Source organism: Corapipo altera, unplaced genomic scaffold (genome assembly GCF_003945725.1).
Source record: "Corapipo altera isolate COAL_440 unplaced genomic scaffold, ASM394572v1 22b, whole genome shotgun sequence".
NCBI classification, from domain to species: Eukaryota; Metazoa; Chordata; class Aves; order Passeriformes; family Pipridae; genus Corapipo; species Corapipo altera.
The window spans coordinates 18,727,457-18,748,174 of NW_020884876.1; the positions used below are offsets into that span (position 1 = coordinate 18,727,457).

At 39.1% G+C, this 20,718-nt stretch overlaps 1 protein-coding gene across 1 annotated transcript in view; it reads left to right on the forward strand.

The window, feature by feature from the left end:
• DCHS2 (dachsous cadherin-related 2) overlaps positions 1–20,718 on the forward strand; it is a 109,377-nt gene that overhangs the window by 38,371 nt on the left and 50,288 nt on the right. Inside the window, exons 2-3 of the mRNA XM_027635866.1 lie at positions 8,002–8,193; positions 14,898–15,129. Of these exons, the coding sequence (XP_027491667.1) occupies positions 8,002–8,193; positions 14,898–15,129 (424 nt within the window). The remainder of the gene's footprint in view (positions 1–8,001; positions 8,194–14,897; positions 15,130–20,718) is intronic.

Consider the following 20,718-nt stretch of genomic DNA (forward strand, 5'->3'; position numbering starts at 1 on the left):
CAGCAGTTATATACACAGAAGAGCAGAGAAGGCAAAAAGCTAAAATCTCATATTAATTCATCAAGTAAATTACGCTTCCTTTCATTTACTTGCCATGGGGAAGATACAGAAGGCTATAAAATATATAAAAACCCAGTGTATTATAAAGAAGATAAAAATCAGTGTGATCTTTTATGAAATATTCATATGTGAAATGGAGTTAGTTTTATCTTATTTTAAAACGATATAGCTTGGAAATTTCTATACAACTTGTGCGGACAAAAAAGAACAGATAAGCACAAAATGCATTTGCTGAACTATTTTGTAATTGTTTGAAAGGCCAAACCCAAAAGCCTTATCATAATTAAGAAATGTAATGCTTACTTGAGGTTACAGTCCGTGTGCTGTCTTTGAGCACAGAGGGTGTCCATCCTCCTTCTCTTCTTGCATTTAGGCTTCTGTATTTTCATTTTAAAGGCTGTTGAGAATTATGAACTGTTTCTGATGGGACTTGATTCTTACTAGCACCTTTGGAAAACTGATGACGATTCCTGAATTGACCTGGGGGAATTGGCATCAGCTGCAGGCGAAGTCAGCAAGGTCGTATCTGTGTAGTGCTGATTGTCCGTTGTTCAGCTGTGGTAGTCTCCATTCTATAGCAGATCAAAAGAATGCGGAAAGATTGACATTAGTCAAGTCTATTGACCTAACCAGTACAGTGGAGATATTTTGCATCAAAGCAAGGATGAGGACGAAGGATTTTGTTATTCTTTGTGGATTTTTTGAGTATGTGGTACCTGTGGTGGTTGGCAAAGTGAGCATCAATGCCAGTTGCAAGATCAGCTTAAATTCCAGTCACTAATTTGATTTGTGGCTTTCCAGATGCAGCCCAGTTTGAGGATGAGGAGTGGGGCTTTGTTGTCAATGCAAGTTGTTGTTCAATCATGCCTTTAGGACTTCAGGAAGTAAATCTGCAGCTTTATTCCCATTTCTGTGTGTTAAACCTGCCATACTAGGGAGATAGGGTGTAATCATGGGTGTTGAGGCAGATATACAAAAATCCAAAGAAATAATATATTTATTACACTCTTCAGGTTTGGTTTCATGATTATTGTCAACACTGCCTCGGGCAGCTGTGAGGTAACTATCATTGGTTTGTATTTTATATGCTATTTGCTTGCTAATCAGGGTTATAAGAGCACTAAATTGAAGACATCTGAAAATGTGTGATTGTGGCAGCTGATGTGCTGATCACACAGGTACAGTTACAGCCAAGTGACTTGAAGAATATCAGCTACCAGTAATTTCACTACCAGTATTTCTACAGTCACATTTTACTCATAGCATGCCACCAACTCAGGCTGCTCCTCTCATCCCCAGTGGCCGTGGACCTGGCATGAAGGTCAGGCATAAAAAAATGCTTCCACAGTACTGATAATTAGCCATTCCAGTGGTATTTGGGTTGCCCACATGAGGAATTGCAGAACTCATCTGGTAAAGGTTAGCCATCAGGCATTGCTATACTGCAGGGAACAGGCCTGCTGTCCTTCAGTATGTTAATTGTAAGGATGCTGCATTTTGTCCTGGTGATGTCTGCAGGACAGGACTATGGTTACACCGTTCATCAGCAACCTAACTCTACTATTGAACCTCTTCGTTTCAGTTTCCTGGTAGTTTCACCAGTTTTTGGTAGTTTGGGGGCAGTTTTCCCCATTTTGTGTATTTTGTCCTGTCTTAAAGATGATGAGGGGCCGGCCCCGGGCACGTACATGACGGTGCAGCCCGGCCCCAGCGCCTGGCCCCGGGCGCGGAAAGGAGCAAGAAAATGGGAGCTTTGCCTGTGCGGACAGTGCCATCGTGGGAGATGAGAGGGGAGCCCCGGAACGCACAGAAGAGGACAACTCTAAACCTGGGCAGATGGAGCTTGTCAGCCCTGTAAGGCCATCCATCTAAGAGAAGGTCACTCTAAACAAACCTACATCTTGAGGACCTCGCTGCCACCATCCAAACTTACTCGGCCCCGGCAGATGAACCTTAGGATTAAAGGGTGGGCTCACTTCAGTGCACACTGTGTCTCACCTAAAACATTCATTGTGCAGGCTCGAAGGCCCTACCCGCATTTGCAAAGCCCTGTATCACCAGCGCGCTTGTAACAAATGTGGGTAGAGACCTTCCCCGGATCTTCGTTCGCGAAGACTGACCATGATTTAAGATGATGAATATACATTTAAGATGATGAGTATACAATCATAGAATCATTAAGGGTTGAAAAGACCTTCAAAATTATGAAATCCGATCTTTGACCGAATATCACCATATCAACTAAACCAGAGCACTAAGTGCCACATCCAGTCATTTCTTGAACGCTTCCCGGAATGGTAACTCAACCGCTTCCTTGGGCAGCCTGTTCCAATGCTTAACCACCCTCCCAGTGAAGATATTCTTCCTGATGTCCTAACTGAACCTCCCCTGGCACATCTTGAGGTTGTGTCCTCTTATCCTGTCACTAGTTGTCTGGGAGAAGAGGCTGACCCCCACCTGCCTACTACCTCCTTTCAGGCAGTTGTAGAGTGAAAGGTCTTCCCTGAGCCTCCTTTGGCCTTCTTTGCCAGCTGGGCACACTGCTGGCTCATGTTCATACAGCACTGCTGTTGACCAGCACCCCCAGGTCCTTTTCTACCTGGCAGTTTTTCAGCCACTCTTCCCCCAGCCTGTAGCGCTGCAGGGAGTTGTTTGACAAAAGTGCAGGACCTGGCACTTCACCCTACTGAACCTCATACAATTGCCCATTGATCCAGCCTGTCCAGGTTCCCCTGCAGAGCCTCCCTGACCTCCAGCAGATCAACACGCCTGCCCAGCTTGGTGTTGCCTGCAAACTGACTGAGGGTACACTTGATCCCCTTGTCCAAATCCTCAGTAAAAATATTAAACAGGGCTGGCCCCAACTGGATGCAGCTCCATTCACCACCACTCTCTGGGCCCGGCCATCCAACCAGTTTTTAACCCAGCAAAAAATGCACCTCTCCAAGCTCTGGGCTCCCAGTTTTTCCAGGAGAATGTAGTGGGAGGCGCTGTCAGAGGCTCTGCTGAAGTCCAGGTAGACAACACCCACAGCCTTTTCCGTCATCCTCTGCACGGGTCACCTGGTCATAAAAAGAGATTTAGTTGATCAAATGGAACTTGCCTTCATAAACCCATGCTGGCTGCGCCTGATCCCCTGGTTGTCTTGAGTAGTGGAGTATGCTTTTGTTCACCCAACATTCTGATTTTTCTGTAGAACTGGCTGCTGGCAATTAACTTGCCTTTCACAATATCAGTACAACTGAAAGGAATGAACACACTTTTTATGCACAAAATAAAAATCTGTCTTACACTCTGACATTAAGTTGACCAAACAGATTTTATGAGCTATGAAAGCTATATCTTGGTAAGCTGAAATCAGATGGAGTAAACTTGATAAAATATGTGGTATGGGAGCAATTCTTATGCCATGAAGAATTGATTTAATATTTCTTAGTCTCATTTAATTGCTATTAGAGATGACCACAGTCATGATTTATTTGGTTGAATGGTCTGCTCTTTCCCATTGTAGTTCACTTTTAGTCAGTCAATCTGAAAGCCATAAAATTAATCCTGGTCACTCACATGTGAAATTAAGCATTGCAAAGCATTCAGCTTTAAGGCTGCATACTCTAAATCCTAAGAATTATTTTTACATAGGTCCTGAATTTTTGATCTACAAGTAATAGGATTGTCTTTCCTTATGTGGTTTTGTGTGCACAAGACATTTCTCCCATTTTGTATATAACATAAAATATATGCCCTGCTTTTTAAAATATATTCAGTTGTTAGGTAATAATACCTAGGAATAAAACATAAGGAAAGCTAAATCTAACCACAAGGACTTTATTTTAATCTGTTGAGGACAAAAAGGAGTGGAAATAAAGGAAAGGAAAAAAGGGGGGACTTTTCTCTTAAAATGGCTTAGTGTTTAAATCAGTCTGGACTCTAGTGGGTGATATAATTCTCTTTAATCTTTTTTACAATTAATTTTTTGGTTATGCTATTTAATGCCTGTAAAATATGGGGACATATTGCCCATTGCTATGACTTGTCATCATTCCACTGACGTGAACAGAACTAGCAAAAGATCTGCCAAATATTTGCTTTCTGTAAGCTCTGAAATCTCTCCTTAACATAGCACTAAAAAATATGTTTTTATTCCCTTTTATTTATGTGTACTGTCAGCATTTTTTTTCTCCATTCAAACTTTCACATGTGTTAATGGATTAAAGTGTGCATCTAGGTGAGGTTAATTATCCTTAATTTCACAGATTCTTTGAGATCATCCCCTTTCCATATGCAAATAGAAGATTACTTCTCCACCTCCAACACTGTTGAATTTTCTTTATTTATCTTCTTACATCCTTTGGTGTGGAAGAACATTCACACTATTTATTCTCCTCACGCACTAGTCTGTCTGTCTGAACATTACACAGGTGGATCAGCTTTTTTTTAATTGTTCTTTATAATGTTTCTCTAGGTCCCCCTTTCTTCTCCTCCTGAGGGGATGTCTGCAACCTGACCATTTATTATGTTATTCGTAGTATCAACAGCACCAAAGAAACTTTCTTTTTTTCTGATGAATTCGCAGTCTAGACAGTGTACAAACAGACCAAAGGATGTAGGCTGCAGAAGGCATGATTGATGAGAGAAATCCAGCCAGTAGCTCTCCATACTATGACTCTTGTTGGCCTTTAAAAATGTTTTTTGAGGGAATGCTTTCTGGTGTACTTATTCTCAAATTTACACTCATTAATAATTTGTATCTTCAATTTAGTGTATTGAAAACATGCTTAGTGAAAGAAGGAGAAAGGTCCTGTGGGCCTAACACCTCCTTTTCTTCCCCTTTCTTTTCCTCCTAGATCCCAATCTTATATTAGGCTTGTCAGAGGTGTTACGTATTTGGTATTCTCTTGCCTCCTACTTCTCCAACACACATAAATCTGTTCAACTCTATAACCTTCGTGATACTGCCAACATACAACACTCTTGATCAATCCACTGTGAAAATTCCTGCTGCTGCCTTCATTTCCTCCTGTAATTCACAGCTCTCAGGCAGTTAACAGCTGCAATCCTCAGTAGGATTGGTACTCACACAGTATGCTATTACAACTCGACATGTTTTGGACAGTGACTACCAGGTGTTTTAATTTCTAAAATCTTCAATAACTTGGTCTCTTAATTGTATCAGAACTTGAATTTGTTAGCATGTTTTCATTGAATTCCTCCTTCTAAATCAGCTTGCATTGACTTGATGATCTTAAGATCTTTTTCAACGTGAATGATTCCATGATCATAGTTAAGTGCTTCCCTGTCCTTACGTGTAGTGCCATTCAATGTCAGCTCTGTCTGCTACAGTAAATTTTTCATTCATTTTTAACTCCGGATTCTTCCCTCTTTAGATCAAAGGTTTCATGATGAGTGATTAAAAAGAGGACTATTAAGTGGGTAGAAATTGAATAGATGTGAGGGATTTGAACAGGGAAAAAGATCATATTTTTCTGCAAAAATTGATGCCACTTAGTTCTGCTGCCTGAAAGATGATTATAATAATTGAAGTTGACCACAATTAGACCTTTAAATTTGTATTGCTTTGAACTGAAGCATTTTTATTTAAATTCATCACTCATAGCCTTTGCATGTGCTATTCAAAGTCTGAGGATTGCATAATTTACAAGAAAGAAAAGAGGTCACTAGACGTAATGGGCAAAACTTCTAACAATACCCTCAAATTTTACCTGTAATTAATCACTCATGCTCAATTGCAGACACAAATGTTAGCATTTACGCATGTAACTGCATGCAGGCACAGGCACACAGAACCTTTCAGTATCGTCACCCCTGTTAGATTTCAGGCAAAAGAAATAAATGGAGATTCTTTTCTTATAAGGGCCAAGTGAATTATTGTTTCATAACATTATAGTGGTAGAGTACTGAGAGCACACTAGGGGTATGTTCTGTTCTTACTTTTATGACAAATAACAAAGTACAAGGCTGGAGAAATATACATATTGTAGACTTGATTTGCATGTAGCTGTAAGGAATTTTTAGGGCCGGATCTTTGTTTTGCTGCACAAGTATGAGTTTTGCTTTTAACTTGTCCAGAATGAGTGGTTGGACTGAGGTCAGGAGTGGCTGCACGTTGTACCCTGAGCTGCAGCCGTGGGATGCAAACTGCAAGGGCGGGAGAGGGGAATGAAGGGCTCTATGAGCACAGGGTTCTCCTAAAGGAGCTTTCGTTTTTGCAGAACCAGAAACTCTGGTATAATAGCCTTTGGCGTTGTGAGAAACCATCTTGTGGGAGGAAAGGTGTTCTGGTGTATGTGGTGCAGTCACAGTGATACTTCTGAAATACAGCAAATCTTGAGCATTCCATGCAGAAGTGGAGAAGTCTTAAAAACAAACAAAAATGAAACCACAACAAGCAAAGTAATTGAAACAACACATGTATCTTCTGGGCTGTCACTTGGAAATTCTGATGGATATAACTAATCTAGAATAAGTTTTAGCTTTATAATTTGCCTTGGCACTTTTTATGTGGTTTCCTTCCCTTTCCCCACTTCCATTCTTTTCACCCTTCTCAAGACATGTTTTGTTCATTTGGTTTTAATTCAGTCCCAGTTCACTATCTTAGTGCCAAAACAATTCCTGTGCAGACGAAGAAGTGAGCTTGTGATGAAGGCACCGACTTGTCTTTATGGCCATGTTTGTATCAGTAGGAGCAACAGCCAAAGGCTGTTCTGGGTCCCAAGGCCAAATGACCTGGCACAACTTCTGTCCATGCAACTAAATTAATTTACATCTCCAAAACAGGATGACCTAATCCAAACTTACTGCTAGCAATATGCCCTGGCTGGGCCTGTTTTTTTTGAAACTGTACCTAGAACTGTGCCAGCTGTTTTTCTGTGCAGGTAGTTATGTGCAGACCTCCACCTTTGCACTGCCCATGGTTGATGGCTGTGGGTCTCACCTTACCAACCTGTGTCAGGTGCAGGCAATGGCTAGCACAGGTCTTCTCTGTGAACTCCCACCAATTCTAACTCTTGGGCTTGGTGATACTAAAGTTTCCAAAGCTCTGTTAAGGTCTTCAGACATTGTGCTTGTATAGACAGGCTGATGGAAAAAAACACAGAATTTATAATTTTCAAAGAATAAGTAGAAAAGGAAACCAATGGAGAAGGAAAAACTCTGTATGTATCTCCAATAACAACAAATTAGGGAACTGAAAATACTGGCTTTCTTAATGTATACAGATTTCTATAAATTATTTTCTACTGAAATGTTTCTAAATTTGAGTGAAAGCTTTCACAACGGAACATTCCGAGAAGAGCCAAACTCTGCACAAAACACTTTTATCAGAGATCTTAGGGCAATAAAAGTGAAGGTGCAGTGTACAAAACTATTCTCTTTATCAAATATATTTTAAATTAATTCACCTGTGGTCCAAAGAGCATAAGTACCACCAAGCTCGCACTCAAATGAAAACTAAATTAAGCTCTAGGAAGTTTTCTATAAAATACATTACGTAAGGATGTCCTGCAGCACTTGTCTGATCTACATGTGACATATTTTCATAAGACCTACCTCCACTGGTAAAAATAACATGAAGGGAAAGTACCTTAATGTATGGACTACAGTCATGGCTTAATAAGCATGGCTTTTCCAGTCCTGAGAAGTTTACTTGATTGAGAAAATTATTGACAGATACACAAGTAATTTTAAAGACAGGTCTAATAGAACTTATATGCTGGTTGCAGTAGTTACACTGTCAGTACCTGAGTTATTTTATGAACTGCAGACAGACAGCATAGGTAGCAGAGTGTGTTTGTATTTTTTGTGTGTATGCACATTTGCTTTCACACCACAAACAGGTAACTTTCATTCAAAAATCATGGACACCTCATTTTAATGAGTAATAGTTTCATTGCCTTCATTTTTATCTCTGTTGTCTACCTGCAGGTCAAAGCAACAGATGCAGATGCTGACCAGTTTGGTGAAATTGAGTATTCTCTTTATGATGGATTTCATTTTTATGAAAAATCCAAAGCCTTCCAGATTGACCCACGAACTGGTCAGATCTGTGTCTCTCAAGACATTGACAGAGAAGGAGATCCAACCACTTATGACCTCTTAGTAAAAGCTACAGATGGGGTAAGTTTCACCTTTCCATACTGCCAGATTTGTAAATGCACTTGGAGATTTGGATGTGCTGTATAGTTTTAAATGAGAATGTCATGAGTATGTAAAAACTGCATGAATTTGAATAAAATGTCCTATCCTTAAAGAGAGCAGAAAATAATACTTCATGAACTGTAAATTTTGACCCAAATTAATCAAATCAGCTTGTGAAATTCCCAATTACTGATAAACATGTTGTTGAAAAACGTTTCTAGGGTGTGTTATTCCCTGCTGATTTTCCTCCTCCTCTGGGAACCAGTGGACTCCAGGTTACTTCTGCTCCCTTCTTTCAAGATGACTTGTGGTAGAACTGCATGGCTACTGTTGGTGACAGTGATTTTCCTGGATAAATTCCTTGTCCTTTCTATCTGGCTGATGCCATTGCTGCTTCTGGGTACAGAAGCTGGGTACAGCCTCTCTGCAGCAGCATGTCTGAGTTTTCCCACTGTACAAGATTGGGTGCGTGGAAGTGGGTATTTGTGGTACAGCAAGAGCAGGATAGTTGTATGTGCCTGAAATCATCCATTTCAGATCTCTGTTTGGCAAGGAGGGTGAGGACACACTTTGTTGTGGTAGGAACACATCGAGATGTCTAGGGATGGACCCCTTGTCTACCTAATGCCACTTAACAGAAAATTTTGGTAGTGCAACTCCAGAAAAACACTGAAAGAAAATTATTAATTTCATTATTTTCACAGCAAAATATTTATTTTGTTATGAAAATATCCAAAAGTGATCTGTAATGGGAGTCCCAGCCTGTACTTATCTTCACCTTCATCACTTTTAGTAATGAATTGTGAAGAAGCTGAAGAGAAAGGATACTGATTGGCTTCAAATGTTAAAATTAACATAAAGACACTTTTGAAAATGTTATTCAGGCCACATTTTGCAGTAAAATTTGAGCTTAAAAGCATTGAAATTGAATTATTTCAGACTATGCAGTCTTTCTTTCATACCTTGGACATTAAACTTGCATTTAAGATAATGTCCTAAGTGTATCTAATTTTTTTTAAAATGCAGTTGTGCTGGTAATACTGTATTTTTCATTAAAATGCCTGTGCTCTTTGTTATAGTACACCGAAAAAACTCAGCGAACTATGATTTCCATATTCATGACTAGATCAATTTAAATAGCTGCAGTTGACAGTTGATATTAATTATTGCATTTTAAGAATGTAGCAATATAAGGGTCTCTATTCTGTTGAATTTGTATATATGTGTAATAATTAAGCAGTTAATCTGATTTTTCTTCTTTAGCTGTCACAATTCAGTGTTTATTTCAGAGGCTACAGAAGTATTCCCTTTTATTAATAGTAGCTTTAGCAATATGGCTTTTCTTGGGGATAGATTTCTTTAGAGGAGAAACAATTACATAAATATATTTGTATGTTTGTTTCCTGACTCATTTGAATGTCTAATAACTTGACCCTGTTCATTGCAGGAGGGTTGGACTGGATGACCTTTGAAAGGTCCCTTCCCACTCAAACAATTCTATGATTCTATGATTTTAGTATAAGGATATTAGGGTGGGTATTTTTAGGACAGTGCCTGCAATCCTTATAGCAGAGGTAGTTCTATGTAACCATTTTGGAATTTCACTGATATGTGATTTCTTCAAAATTTGTACAGATATCCAAACCTTGAAGAGTAAAGCAGTCAGTATTGCAGTGTATAACGGCAGAAAATTATCTATTCTTCTATACCTAAAAATTTCATTTTTCCTTTAATTAACATTCTTTGAAGCTGTATAAGTTTAAGGAAAACATACACATAGCTGGAATATCAAGATTAGTCATTAATAAAGGTTACGTGAGAGCTGGACAATATCAGTGAAATTTTGACAAGTTTCTAAGATACTTAGTCTGGTACAGAATATTATTTTGAAAATCTGAAAGGAAATATGTTTCCATGAAAAAAGCTTGATGCAATTTTTAATTTTTCTTAGTTAAATTATTGCTCTAGTGATGAGTCTTATTGCAAAAGTTAAACAGCCAATGCATTGAAACTATAGAGTACTTAATTTTCAAATTGGTCTTTCATTTATCTTCATTAGGGACCTTGTGTTTTCACAAGTTTGCTAATGGGGAGAAGGGTTCAGTTTTTGATTACCTTGTCTGTGACAGGCAAGACTTGATCTTTTTACTGAAAGTCAGCACTTTGTAGATCCCATTGATATATCTTTTAAAAATTTGCCCATCTGACACGTAAATACTAAAGCACCTAAATTCAATATTAGCTTTTCAGCATTTTTGGTATACCTGAACTTCTGTTGAGTCACTCTCCACATTTACAGCAGAATTATAGTAGAATATTTATGTGATCTTCTGATCAAGATCTTCTGATTTGTGCTGCTGGTTTTGATGGATTAATGATGCTAGGTGTGGGCCTCAAAGTAGAGGCTATGATCAGGGGAGAAATGTGTCTAGAAAAAAGAGAGGAAGAGTGAAGTGTCACTGTTGACAAAGAGGGGGAGAGAGATTAAAAGCAAAGAAAATAACACAGTTAATTAGAAATGATGAGGAAAAGGAAGTATTTTCCAGGTGGTGCTCAGTTTATCTTACAGCAAAACTATCAGTTTCCTCCACCATGGCTACTCCATTACATGGGTTTGGAGTTCATCAATTGTGTCTTTAATGCATTATGTAAAAAATGTAGTGAGTGAACTTAAGTGGTACACAAGAGCCTGTGGAGAGGCAGATGGAAAACAGCTTCTGTTAAACTGTTGTTAAATAAGTATCCCATGAGAGCTTGTGGGAGCACTGTCATAGATTAAGCGAAGATGGAAAGAAGCATCCTTGTATCTTCTGTAAGAGATGCTAGGTCCTGGGTTTTTCAGCTGCTACATCATCATTGCAAAAGGGTCAGTACACCATCAGCAGGTGTATAAGTGAGTTACTGCCTTTCTGCAGAGAAAGATACTTTTTTCTTTGTCCTTTGCTTTTTGGTAAACCACTCTGCTTATCCGATTTTCTTTGTCTTTTACACTGAAGCGATTGAAACATAAACATTTGACACTCACAGGCAAAGCTTCTGAACAAATTAAGGCTTTTGAAATAAATGGAGACATCTCTCTACTTTGACAGCTTTATGATTTCAAGTTGACATCCTTTAGGTTTACAAAAAAAAAAAGTCTGCATGTCAGATTCTGTATCTAACAGTTTAGTTTGGAACAAAAATTTGATTTGACAGCACCACTGACAGAAACATTGGAGGCTGTAATGAAAATCTTGGTGGAGTTTTAAGCATTTTACAGCTCCAAAATGAAGAAATACAGCTATTCAAAATAGCACAATTTCTACTTATTAAGACAAAGACTCTTTCCTGCCAAAGGCAGGGTAATTTTTTTTCTGAGACACGATAAAGAGGTGTAGCAATAGCTTCATATTTACACACAAATTTTGTCCTGACAAAATAAAGAAAATTTTTTTGGTGGTTATTTTGCCTTAATGGTAGTTTCTTATGCCCCCTTTTTGCTCCACAGGGGACACAACTCTTGGGACTCTGACAAAGAAGCTGCTGTAATTGTGGCTTTTTGTTGCATCAAACAGCACAACAGTAGTTAAAAATACTTGAACATATGAAATAAGGGATTTCAAAATGAACAACTGTGGCTTTCTGTTGCTTGTAAGAGATGTAATTTTCTGTCAGCAACAGACTCATTTAAATCAGCCTTCATATTTTGCAACATCTATGTTTTGCTTGCTTCTGAGTAGATAAGTATACCTATGTTGTTAGAAATAAGAGTACATTGTTCCTTCTCACTTGGGATGATACTTAAAATTTTTCAATAGCCAGCACGAAAACTGGGCCAGTTAATACTGTAAGTTGATAAGCTAATATCATACTTGACTCATGTGAAGGTATACACTGCTTTTTCAGGAAAAGAAGGTTCTGTCTCCATCATAAAATTTGGTCTGTCTTCTGAGAGATTATGCTTCCCTATATAGTTAGAATTAATCACTTTCAAAGGACTTCATAGTCTTTACATAACTCCATAGCATAAATACAAATTGGAGAGTGGGGTTTTGGGTTTTGTCATGTCTCTTTAGCAGTAATGAAACTTATAAGAAACAAGTTTAACACAAGTTCTCGTGAGTTTCATTTCATGCTGTTCTAACTATCTTTTCAGATGCTTTTTAGTCTTGATCTCACTTCTTCCTTGTTCTTCTTCCCTTAAAAATATTTTTGATTTCTGTTCTAAAGTACCTGAAAGCTGTGGGAGCTGAAGAGCATGTTCTGACAGTGAACAGAGCACATTCCCTTCCCTCCTCCAGCCCCCCCGTTTTACCTCCTGTAGAGGGTTTCCTTACCACAGAAATCAAGGTACTGGGGAAGAGGTTTACCCTGAACTGAGGGTGTTGGCAGCGAGCCCGCTAGATCTGCACATCTCCATTTCTTTGTATTGGCATGAGGTTTCATGATGGTCCCAGTAATTTTTGGGCTGATGCTGGTCCAGTACTCTACAGAGTCCTGGCCCCATAAGTCCCCATAAGTCCTGCTTAATTATTTAGCACGTGTCCTGGCTGCTGGCTGCCTCTGCAGCAGTGTGAGCCCTGGAAGCATGCCATGCCTGATTTTCTTCAGAAGAAAACTGGAGCACACCAGGAGAATGCGGGCCAGATCTCCTAGTCTGTGGGTGAAACACAGACACATGATGCACAAGATCATCTTAATTTTCCACATAATTGTGCCTTCTTGGGAATGTCACTGCCCCCCAGCAGAGGTTCAATACAGAAGAAAAAAACCAAACCAGAACAAAGCAAAAATCACTATGAAAACGTGGAAGTGAATACTGATAGTATTTTTTGCCCCAAAATACGTCTGAACCCTTGGAGATAAAAAAGCAAACCTCTGAAAATAGTTTGTGGGAGATTGTTATGTGGCAGGGCAAGCCTAAAGGTGTAATATCCAGTCTGAATCACTGAATATTTTCACAAAGGTCAGGTTTAAGAATAATTGACATGAACAATTAGATTGCAGAAATATGCAACATCGTTGTTTGTTTGTGGTTTATTTTTTTTTTATATTATAGCTACTGTGACTGCAAAATTAAGTTTGGACTAGCTCAGCATAGTTTGTTGTGTATGCAGCAGAATCTGATCTGTGTCAGCAGTTTCTGTAAGTGACTGCTACAAGCACAGTGTGCTCAGCGTGACTTTGAAGAGCACAGGATTCTTCCTCCATCTGTATCTTAATGTACTGCATACAGCATGTGCAGGCTATATATGTGCTACTTTGTGCCTCTGAACATGTCAGTGACCCAGCACTGCCTGTTAGCTGTGCCACAACAGAACTGCTTTCTTTTAGAATGTTTGTAGTTGTTATAGCTGTAAAATAATCTTGGAAATATGAACACCTCCAAACTCATGGAGGGAGTCTGCAGTGAGTACAAGGTAGTGTCTCTGAGAAGTAAATTGCCATTTGTTTCACTCAGAGGCCTGTGGGGTCTACAGTTCAACACCCGCAGAATTGTCTTTTTTTGCACATTGTCACAAAATTCAGCGCTTTTCCAGAGCAAATGTGTATTTTGCTGTAGTGTAGTTAGATAAACCAGCTTGCAGTTGCTCCTTGCTTCTCCAGTTTCACTCCAGAAGAAGGCTAAACATGGTGCCATGGCTGCCCATGTGGTATTTTCGTGGGCTTTTGGAGGGCACCTGTAGAAGGAGCTTCGACTGTGTGGAGAGCAGCAGAGCTGCTGGGTTTGAAGAAGTTATGATGCTGAAGCTGCAACCAAGGTCTGGCTCTTTTTCCAGCTCTTTGTTGTAGGGAAAAGAAACGAGCAGAGAAGTTGAGCCAAGATCCCTAGAAAGTATGGTGAGACTTCCTTCTCTGCGAAATCACAAATGCACTGGAAACAATTTTATGTAATCAGTTATGAATTTTACATCAACATATTGTTTCAGTTATGTCCTTCAGTGAATTTAGTACTGTTCTGTCTTTATGTACACCAGCTGAAGGTGTGGGTATGTAGGCAAGCACAGGTGCACACATATAGAGATTTAGATGCACACACCACCCCCCATATATATATATAATGTCTAGACACAGGCACACGCTGGATGAGCAGAACCTGCTAGGATGGTAAATTGAGGATAGCTCTTGCAGGCAGCAACCTGACAAGTCAGCTTTTGGATGTCCCGCACTGCTCCTAGTCTGTGTCCCTGATCAATGGTTGAAAAAGCCCATGTTCACCTTTAAGATGGTCATACTTTTAAATCTGAAAGACTCACAGATAGAAGTTATTCCTGCTTTACTGGAGCACCACAGTCACATGAGGGGCTTGTGTTTCTGGGACAGAAAGCCTTGACTTTTATCTGTGAAGGAATAAGTGGGGTGTTGGTGATGACAGTAAAAACACGTGAGGTTAGACTAGTAAGGTTTTTTTGACATGTTGCGCTCATTAATGTTAACAAAACTGACTTTATGTTCAGGTGTCACTAATGCAGAGAAGGTGCAGTTCTTTGTGTACTCAGTCAGCCCACTGGAGTTTGCCGAGCACGTACCTTGCAGTATTTTGGGGTATTGTGGATACTGTAAGTTGCTTTTAATGGACACTTTCATTGATCAATATTGTTGCAGCATACTCCATTTCCTGAGGATAGGCTGAAGCAAGTTGTGCATCGTCCTATTTTTAAAATTGACGTTGTTTTTTGTTATCTTTCTGATTTATCCAACAGGGTGGTCTGAGTGCCCAAGCTTTTGTTCGCATCGAGATAGAAGATATTAATGATAATCAACCTATATTTGAACAAGACATCTATGTGACGAGTATCAGCAGTCACACACAGCCAGGAACAGAAGTCATCAATGTTGTTGCCACAGACAGAGATTCAGGAATATATGGCCTTGTCACATACGAACTGGTCCCAGGAGAATTTTCTTCTTTTTTCACAGTGGATACATCCACAGGTACTGTATAAATTTTTGATTCACAAAGGTGATAGTTACACAACATGTATATTTTCCCTGATTATGCTTTTTTGATTTGAAGTCATGTCATACAGTTGAAACTTAGATTCTGATGGAAGATAATTTTAGAGTAAATTGGAGGATTTAGGTTTACCATGAAGCCTTTGCATTCACTGGAATGAGGAGAAGAATGGAAAATACAGTACATGCCAGTACAATGAAGGACAAGCATCATGCCACTTATCCACTATTTTCAGCCATAAATCTATTCATTCTTGTGAGATATAGTCAAAACATTGGCTTTTTACAACAGTATCTAAATTCCTGAAATGTTTAGGTCTTACTCTTGAGGAGCAATAAAAGAACTTTCAAGATGCTTGTCCTTCCATTTTATCTCTCTGTTTTTGTTCCAGTCTCTCCCCTTCTGTGCTAGGATAAATCCCCATTCTGCTCACAGTCTTAGGTACTTAATCACCTCCCTGTTTGACTCAATGATTAGTGTCTTTTTCTGCCTTTTACTTCCTGGTATGACACCTCATCCTTCTGGTTTCTGGAGAGAGGTTCAACGAAGGAGTGATGACAAGAGCAGGAAAACAATTATGGCAAAAGCAAATTTTTGTGAAATTTTTCCAAGACAGGTTGAATCTCACAGATTGAATTACTGTACAGCAGCCCCTGTAGTTAGCTCTCTGACCTTAAAATAGTTGTAAACATCAGCTGGAAAGAAAATGACTATTGCATCTACAAATACCCACGTTGCCTTCCAGTGAGTAGTTGACTAAACTGCAACTACCATTTTTCTTGAGAGCAAACCTTTGTATATGAACGTATCCTGATCAACAGATGGTCATGGCACAGGTGATTATTTTATATGTTTGAAGATTTTTTTGGACTGTGGTACATGTGTGTATATATTAGCTATTTGGCATACAAAATGTTGCAAGGCTCTATTCTTTCAAAATGATGTCTGTTTTTACACAGTTCCCAAAATATTCTGATGAACAGAAGAAACTAATCTGCTTAGGAAGTTGGTCTGCTTGTCTTGGCTTTTTCAGAATTTGTTTAATTGTGGACTTTTAACTACCTGTCAAATCAGATTCTCTGGGGCATAACTGATGCCAAAAATACATAGGTCAATCAATAATTAGGGAGCTGGTTCTCCACAGGCATTTAACTGGTTATTTTAAAACTGCCCCAGCAGGCTTGTCAGAGAGAACCCCTGTGGATCACATTAGCAGCACTGGCTTTGCAGAAGCCTTTTGAAGGGCCTTTTTCCTTGGATTGTGACCTTTTGGCCTCTCTTTCCAGTTTGGCACTTGGTATAGGAAAAATGTCATGCTTGATCATGAAGACTCTCTAAGTTTGTAAGTTATTATTACCTTGTGGATCTGTCATGGTGTTTTATCAAAGGCAGACCAAATACAAGGTGAAGTTGGTTGAGGTCATTACTGCTGACATTTCATGATGATAAAAGCATTTAGGTCAGAGACAGTGTTCCCAACATTATAGTACTTGGAATCTGATTGCACTTAATCAGATCTCCTGGGTAATTCACAAGGTTAGACTGTGTCTAATTTTAACTTATTAATATTAATGGTATGGGATTTTTTTTTTCTGAATACACTTTTTCCTTTTATATTCTTCCACATCTACCAACAATAATGCTTACACTCAGTCATTGGTGAGCAGAATGATTTTTAAACTCTTCAAAAAAATAAACATTATAAAAAACAAAACCCCATTAAAATTGCCAATTTGTCACAGAGAAGTTTTTCACTCTGTGGATTAGAATAGCTGCAAAAGCTGTTCAGTATTCAGAGGCAGATGACACAAGTGGCTCACTGTTAGAGCACAGAGATTTTGAGCTCTTCCTCCTTACTTCTTGTTAGAACAGTGACATTTTCCAGTGTTCATTGTGCTAAAGCTGTCTTCGTATGCTCTGATACATGGCCTAATTTATATGTGCCTCTCTGAAGGTTATGTGGGGAACCTCATCTAGTTATGTGGGCTGTGTTTTGTGAACAGAGGACAATGGATGAGTATATCAGGGAATAGGCATTCTTCAGGAGATGAATCTCCAAACCTGTAAGCCAAACAAGATCATATTGCAGTTTTGGTCTTTTTTCTTCTGATCTTGTGAATGTGCAGTCTGTTACTGATGTGTTCTGCAGGTTTTTATTATTAGAAGACCTAAAAGGAGGCACAGTGATGGTGTTGGAGTATTCCGTGGATTTGCCTTACTGATAAGTTTTATTTTTTTAAATTATTATTTTTCTCACTGATAGAGCATTTAGAAAGGAGGAATGAAAATCAGTACGTTAGTAATTTTGATTTACTATGTTGATTATAGTCCTTAGCATTATATGTGTATGTGGACAGAGATATTTTCAGTATTATGAGATTTAAAATAATTAGTAGCTAACAGTTTGTCACATTACACTATGATACATTAAAATCATATGCAAAATGATGCTGTTCTTCGTGACACATCATTTCTATTTTGTGCCATCTATATGGCATCTGGATTTGAAAATTTATCTTACTGTAATGTTCTTTGGGGATGTTTTTTGAGCGCTGCACTTAGAATACTCACTAAAAATTCACTTTTCTCCCCCCTTCTCTTTCTAATTTTTTAAAGAGAAATGGATAAAACAGTAAAATAAAAATTGAAACCTGAATTCTTCACTGCTATGGCTTGTTTCCGGCTATTACTTGTTAAAGCAATTGTATGAATATATCAAGAAAGCTCATAGTTCTTCAGTGAGCTGTGTTCACAATACAGGATATCCTATCATCTGGTCAACCATTGACTATATAGAATATATCAGTACTGCTTTTGATACACAGATATTGTGAGATTGAGGCACATCCAAGCTCTTTGAAGGGGATCCATGTTTTGTTTCAAGCACTGTGACACATGAATGTTGTATATAGATAAATTCAGTGAGAAGGAATATCCTTCATTGACCAGAAAGGCATTCCGCTGAAAAGTTTTTTGAATTCTAAACGAGTCTTTGTTAGTTATATTTGTTTGCTATTTTAGGTTTTAGACACTGCATTTATTGTTTTTGATATGCTGTTGTACTCATAAATAACATTTATTGTGTTTCCACTTGTGAAAAAGTTGAAGTGAAGTATTTTTCATTTGATTAATGATAGACTGTCCACAAGAAAAACCACTTTAAGAGCTGTGTAGCTAGAAAAATGTACGGGTAGGGAACTGAAAACCAGTTCCTCTGCTAGTTCGTGACTCTTCCTATCGTTTGTTTCTAGTGTTGGTGTAAACAACATCTTGGCTTCATTATGTTGCCTTTTGTAGATATCTGATCCATGCATGATCTATGAACAGTACTTGTGAATTGATTAGAACAGGGCAAGTTGAAGAGCTCTTCTGGTTAAGAAACTGTTTCAGCTATGTTCGTTTATTTTCCCATTGTTACCTAACAAGCTATCTGAAAGACAGTGTATTTATACTTATGGCAGAGCTGGTAATTGAAAATGTAAGTCACAGGATACAATCATAAGTGTGGCAGAAAACCTATGCAGTGCTTAACTTTAAGACTTTGGAATTAACAACCGAATTTGTAACCCTTCATTATGTTACTAGCCAATAATATTTTCCTTCACCCAAGGGCATACTTTTCCACTGATCTTAGTGATGCTTTTTTTGAGAGATGGATAAAAAGATCGTTTTCTTACTGTAGCTCTGGTTCAGGGAAGTTGTTTCAAATAAAAAAAAAATTAAGAATAATCTTTGAAAATTGTTTTGGACCAATGTGACTTCATGTGTCAGTCTTCAGATAAATAGTCCGTTCATAGTCTTAGAACAAATTCCCTAGCTAGTCACTGCAAGCAGAGAAAACTCCCATGAAGGCTAACTAAAAGGCAGTAGCCAGTGGTTTATCTTCATTTGAAGGTATTTGTGATTTAAACCTAGTATGAAAAGGATGGAGAGAAAGTATCATTCCCACAATGCACATTACAGCAGTATAAACATTTAACTTACCTTCTGTTTCTTTCGACTGTATAAGATATTTAGGTTTGTGTTCTGTGGTTCCTATGTAAATTAGATGCCTAAAACAAAGCCTATGACCTTCCTCCTGTGTATTTTATTGAGACTGTTTCTGTGCACCTGGTGGGTTGACTCTGGCTGGACACCAGATGCTCACCGAAGTCACTCTATCACTCCCCTCCTCAGCTGGACAGGAAAGAAAATTATGATGAAAGGCTCCTGGGTCAAGATAAGGGCAAGGAGAGACCACTCAGCAATTACTGTCATGAGAAAAAGAGACTCAACTTGGGGAAATAAATTTAATGTATTGCCAATCAAATCAGAGTAGGGTAATGAGAAATAAAAACTACATCATAAAACAATGTCCCCCACCCTTCCTTCTTCCTGCACTCAACTTCACTCCCAGTTGTCTCTATCTCCTCCTGCCCCATCAGCACAGGGGGATGGGGAATGGAAACTACACAGTTCATTGCAGGTTGTCTCTGCTGCTGCTTCTTCCTCCTCGCACTCTTTCTCTTCTCCAGCATTGATTCTTTCAACAGAGTGCAGTCCTTCAGGAACAGAAGGATCCAGTGTGGGTCACCTGTGGGGTCACAAGTCCTGCCAGCAAACCTGCACCAGCACAAGTTTCCCACGGGGTCACAACATTCTTTGGGCACCCACCTGCTCCAGCATGGGGTCCTTTGTGGGCTCCAGGTGGATAACTGCCTCATTGTGGATGTCCATGGGCTGCATGGGGACAGCCTGCCTGCTCACCATGTCTTCACCACAGGCTGCAGGGGAATTGCTGCTGTGGTACCTGGAGCACCTCCTCCCCTTCCTTCTTCACTGACCTCTGTGTCTGTAGGGGTGTTGCTCCCACATACTGTCAGTCCTCTCTCCCAGCTGCAATTGCTTTTGCACAGGTATGGTTTTTTTTTCCCTTTCCTAACTTTGTTATCCCAGAGGCACTACCACCGTTGCTGATGGGCTTAGCCCTTTGCCAGTGGCAGGTCCATCTTGGAGCCAACGGGCATTGGCTCCACTGGACATGGGGGAAGCTTCTTGCAGCTTCTCACAAAAGCCACCCCTGTAGCCCCCCTGCTACTAACCCCTTGCCATACAAACCCAGTACAGTGAGATATTTGGAGATTTCTCCATTGACTTGAAGATACTTGGATCAACCTTCTGTTACTTATTTAACCCAAAAAATACGTATTGAGTATAACAGACAAGCCTCGTTACAAGAGTTAGTCAGTAGCTGGACATTAAAAAAGTTTTTCAGCTAAGAAATACAGCTTCTGCAAAATGAACGTACTTCTGAGAAAATTTTCATTTGCTAAGAAATGAATACATTTCCTTTAGGATGTGTTATGATTTCTTTTTAACTGAGTAGCATAGGGCATTGTGTGACTAAAATGTCCTCCAAAAGATGTAGAGCAATCTAGGAGCTTGGTCTGTTGGAGAAAAGTAAGAGGAGGAATACACCTAAAGATCATGCAAATTTAAGAATGTAAGAATTAATCAACCAAAAGCCAGATTTAAGTGCAGCATCTTATCACTTTAACAGTGCCTGGTAATGGATGCAAAAGGAGGGG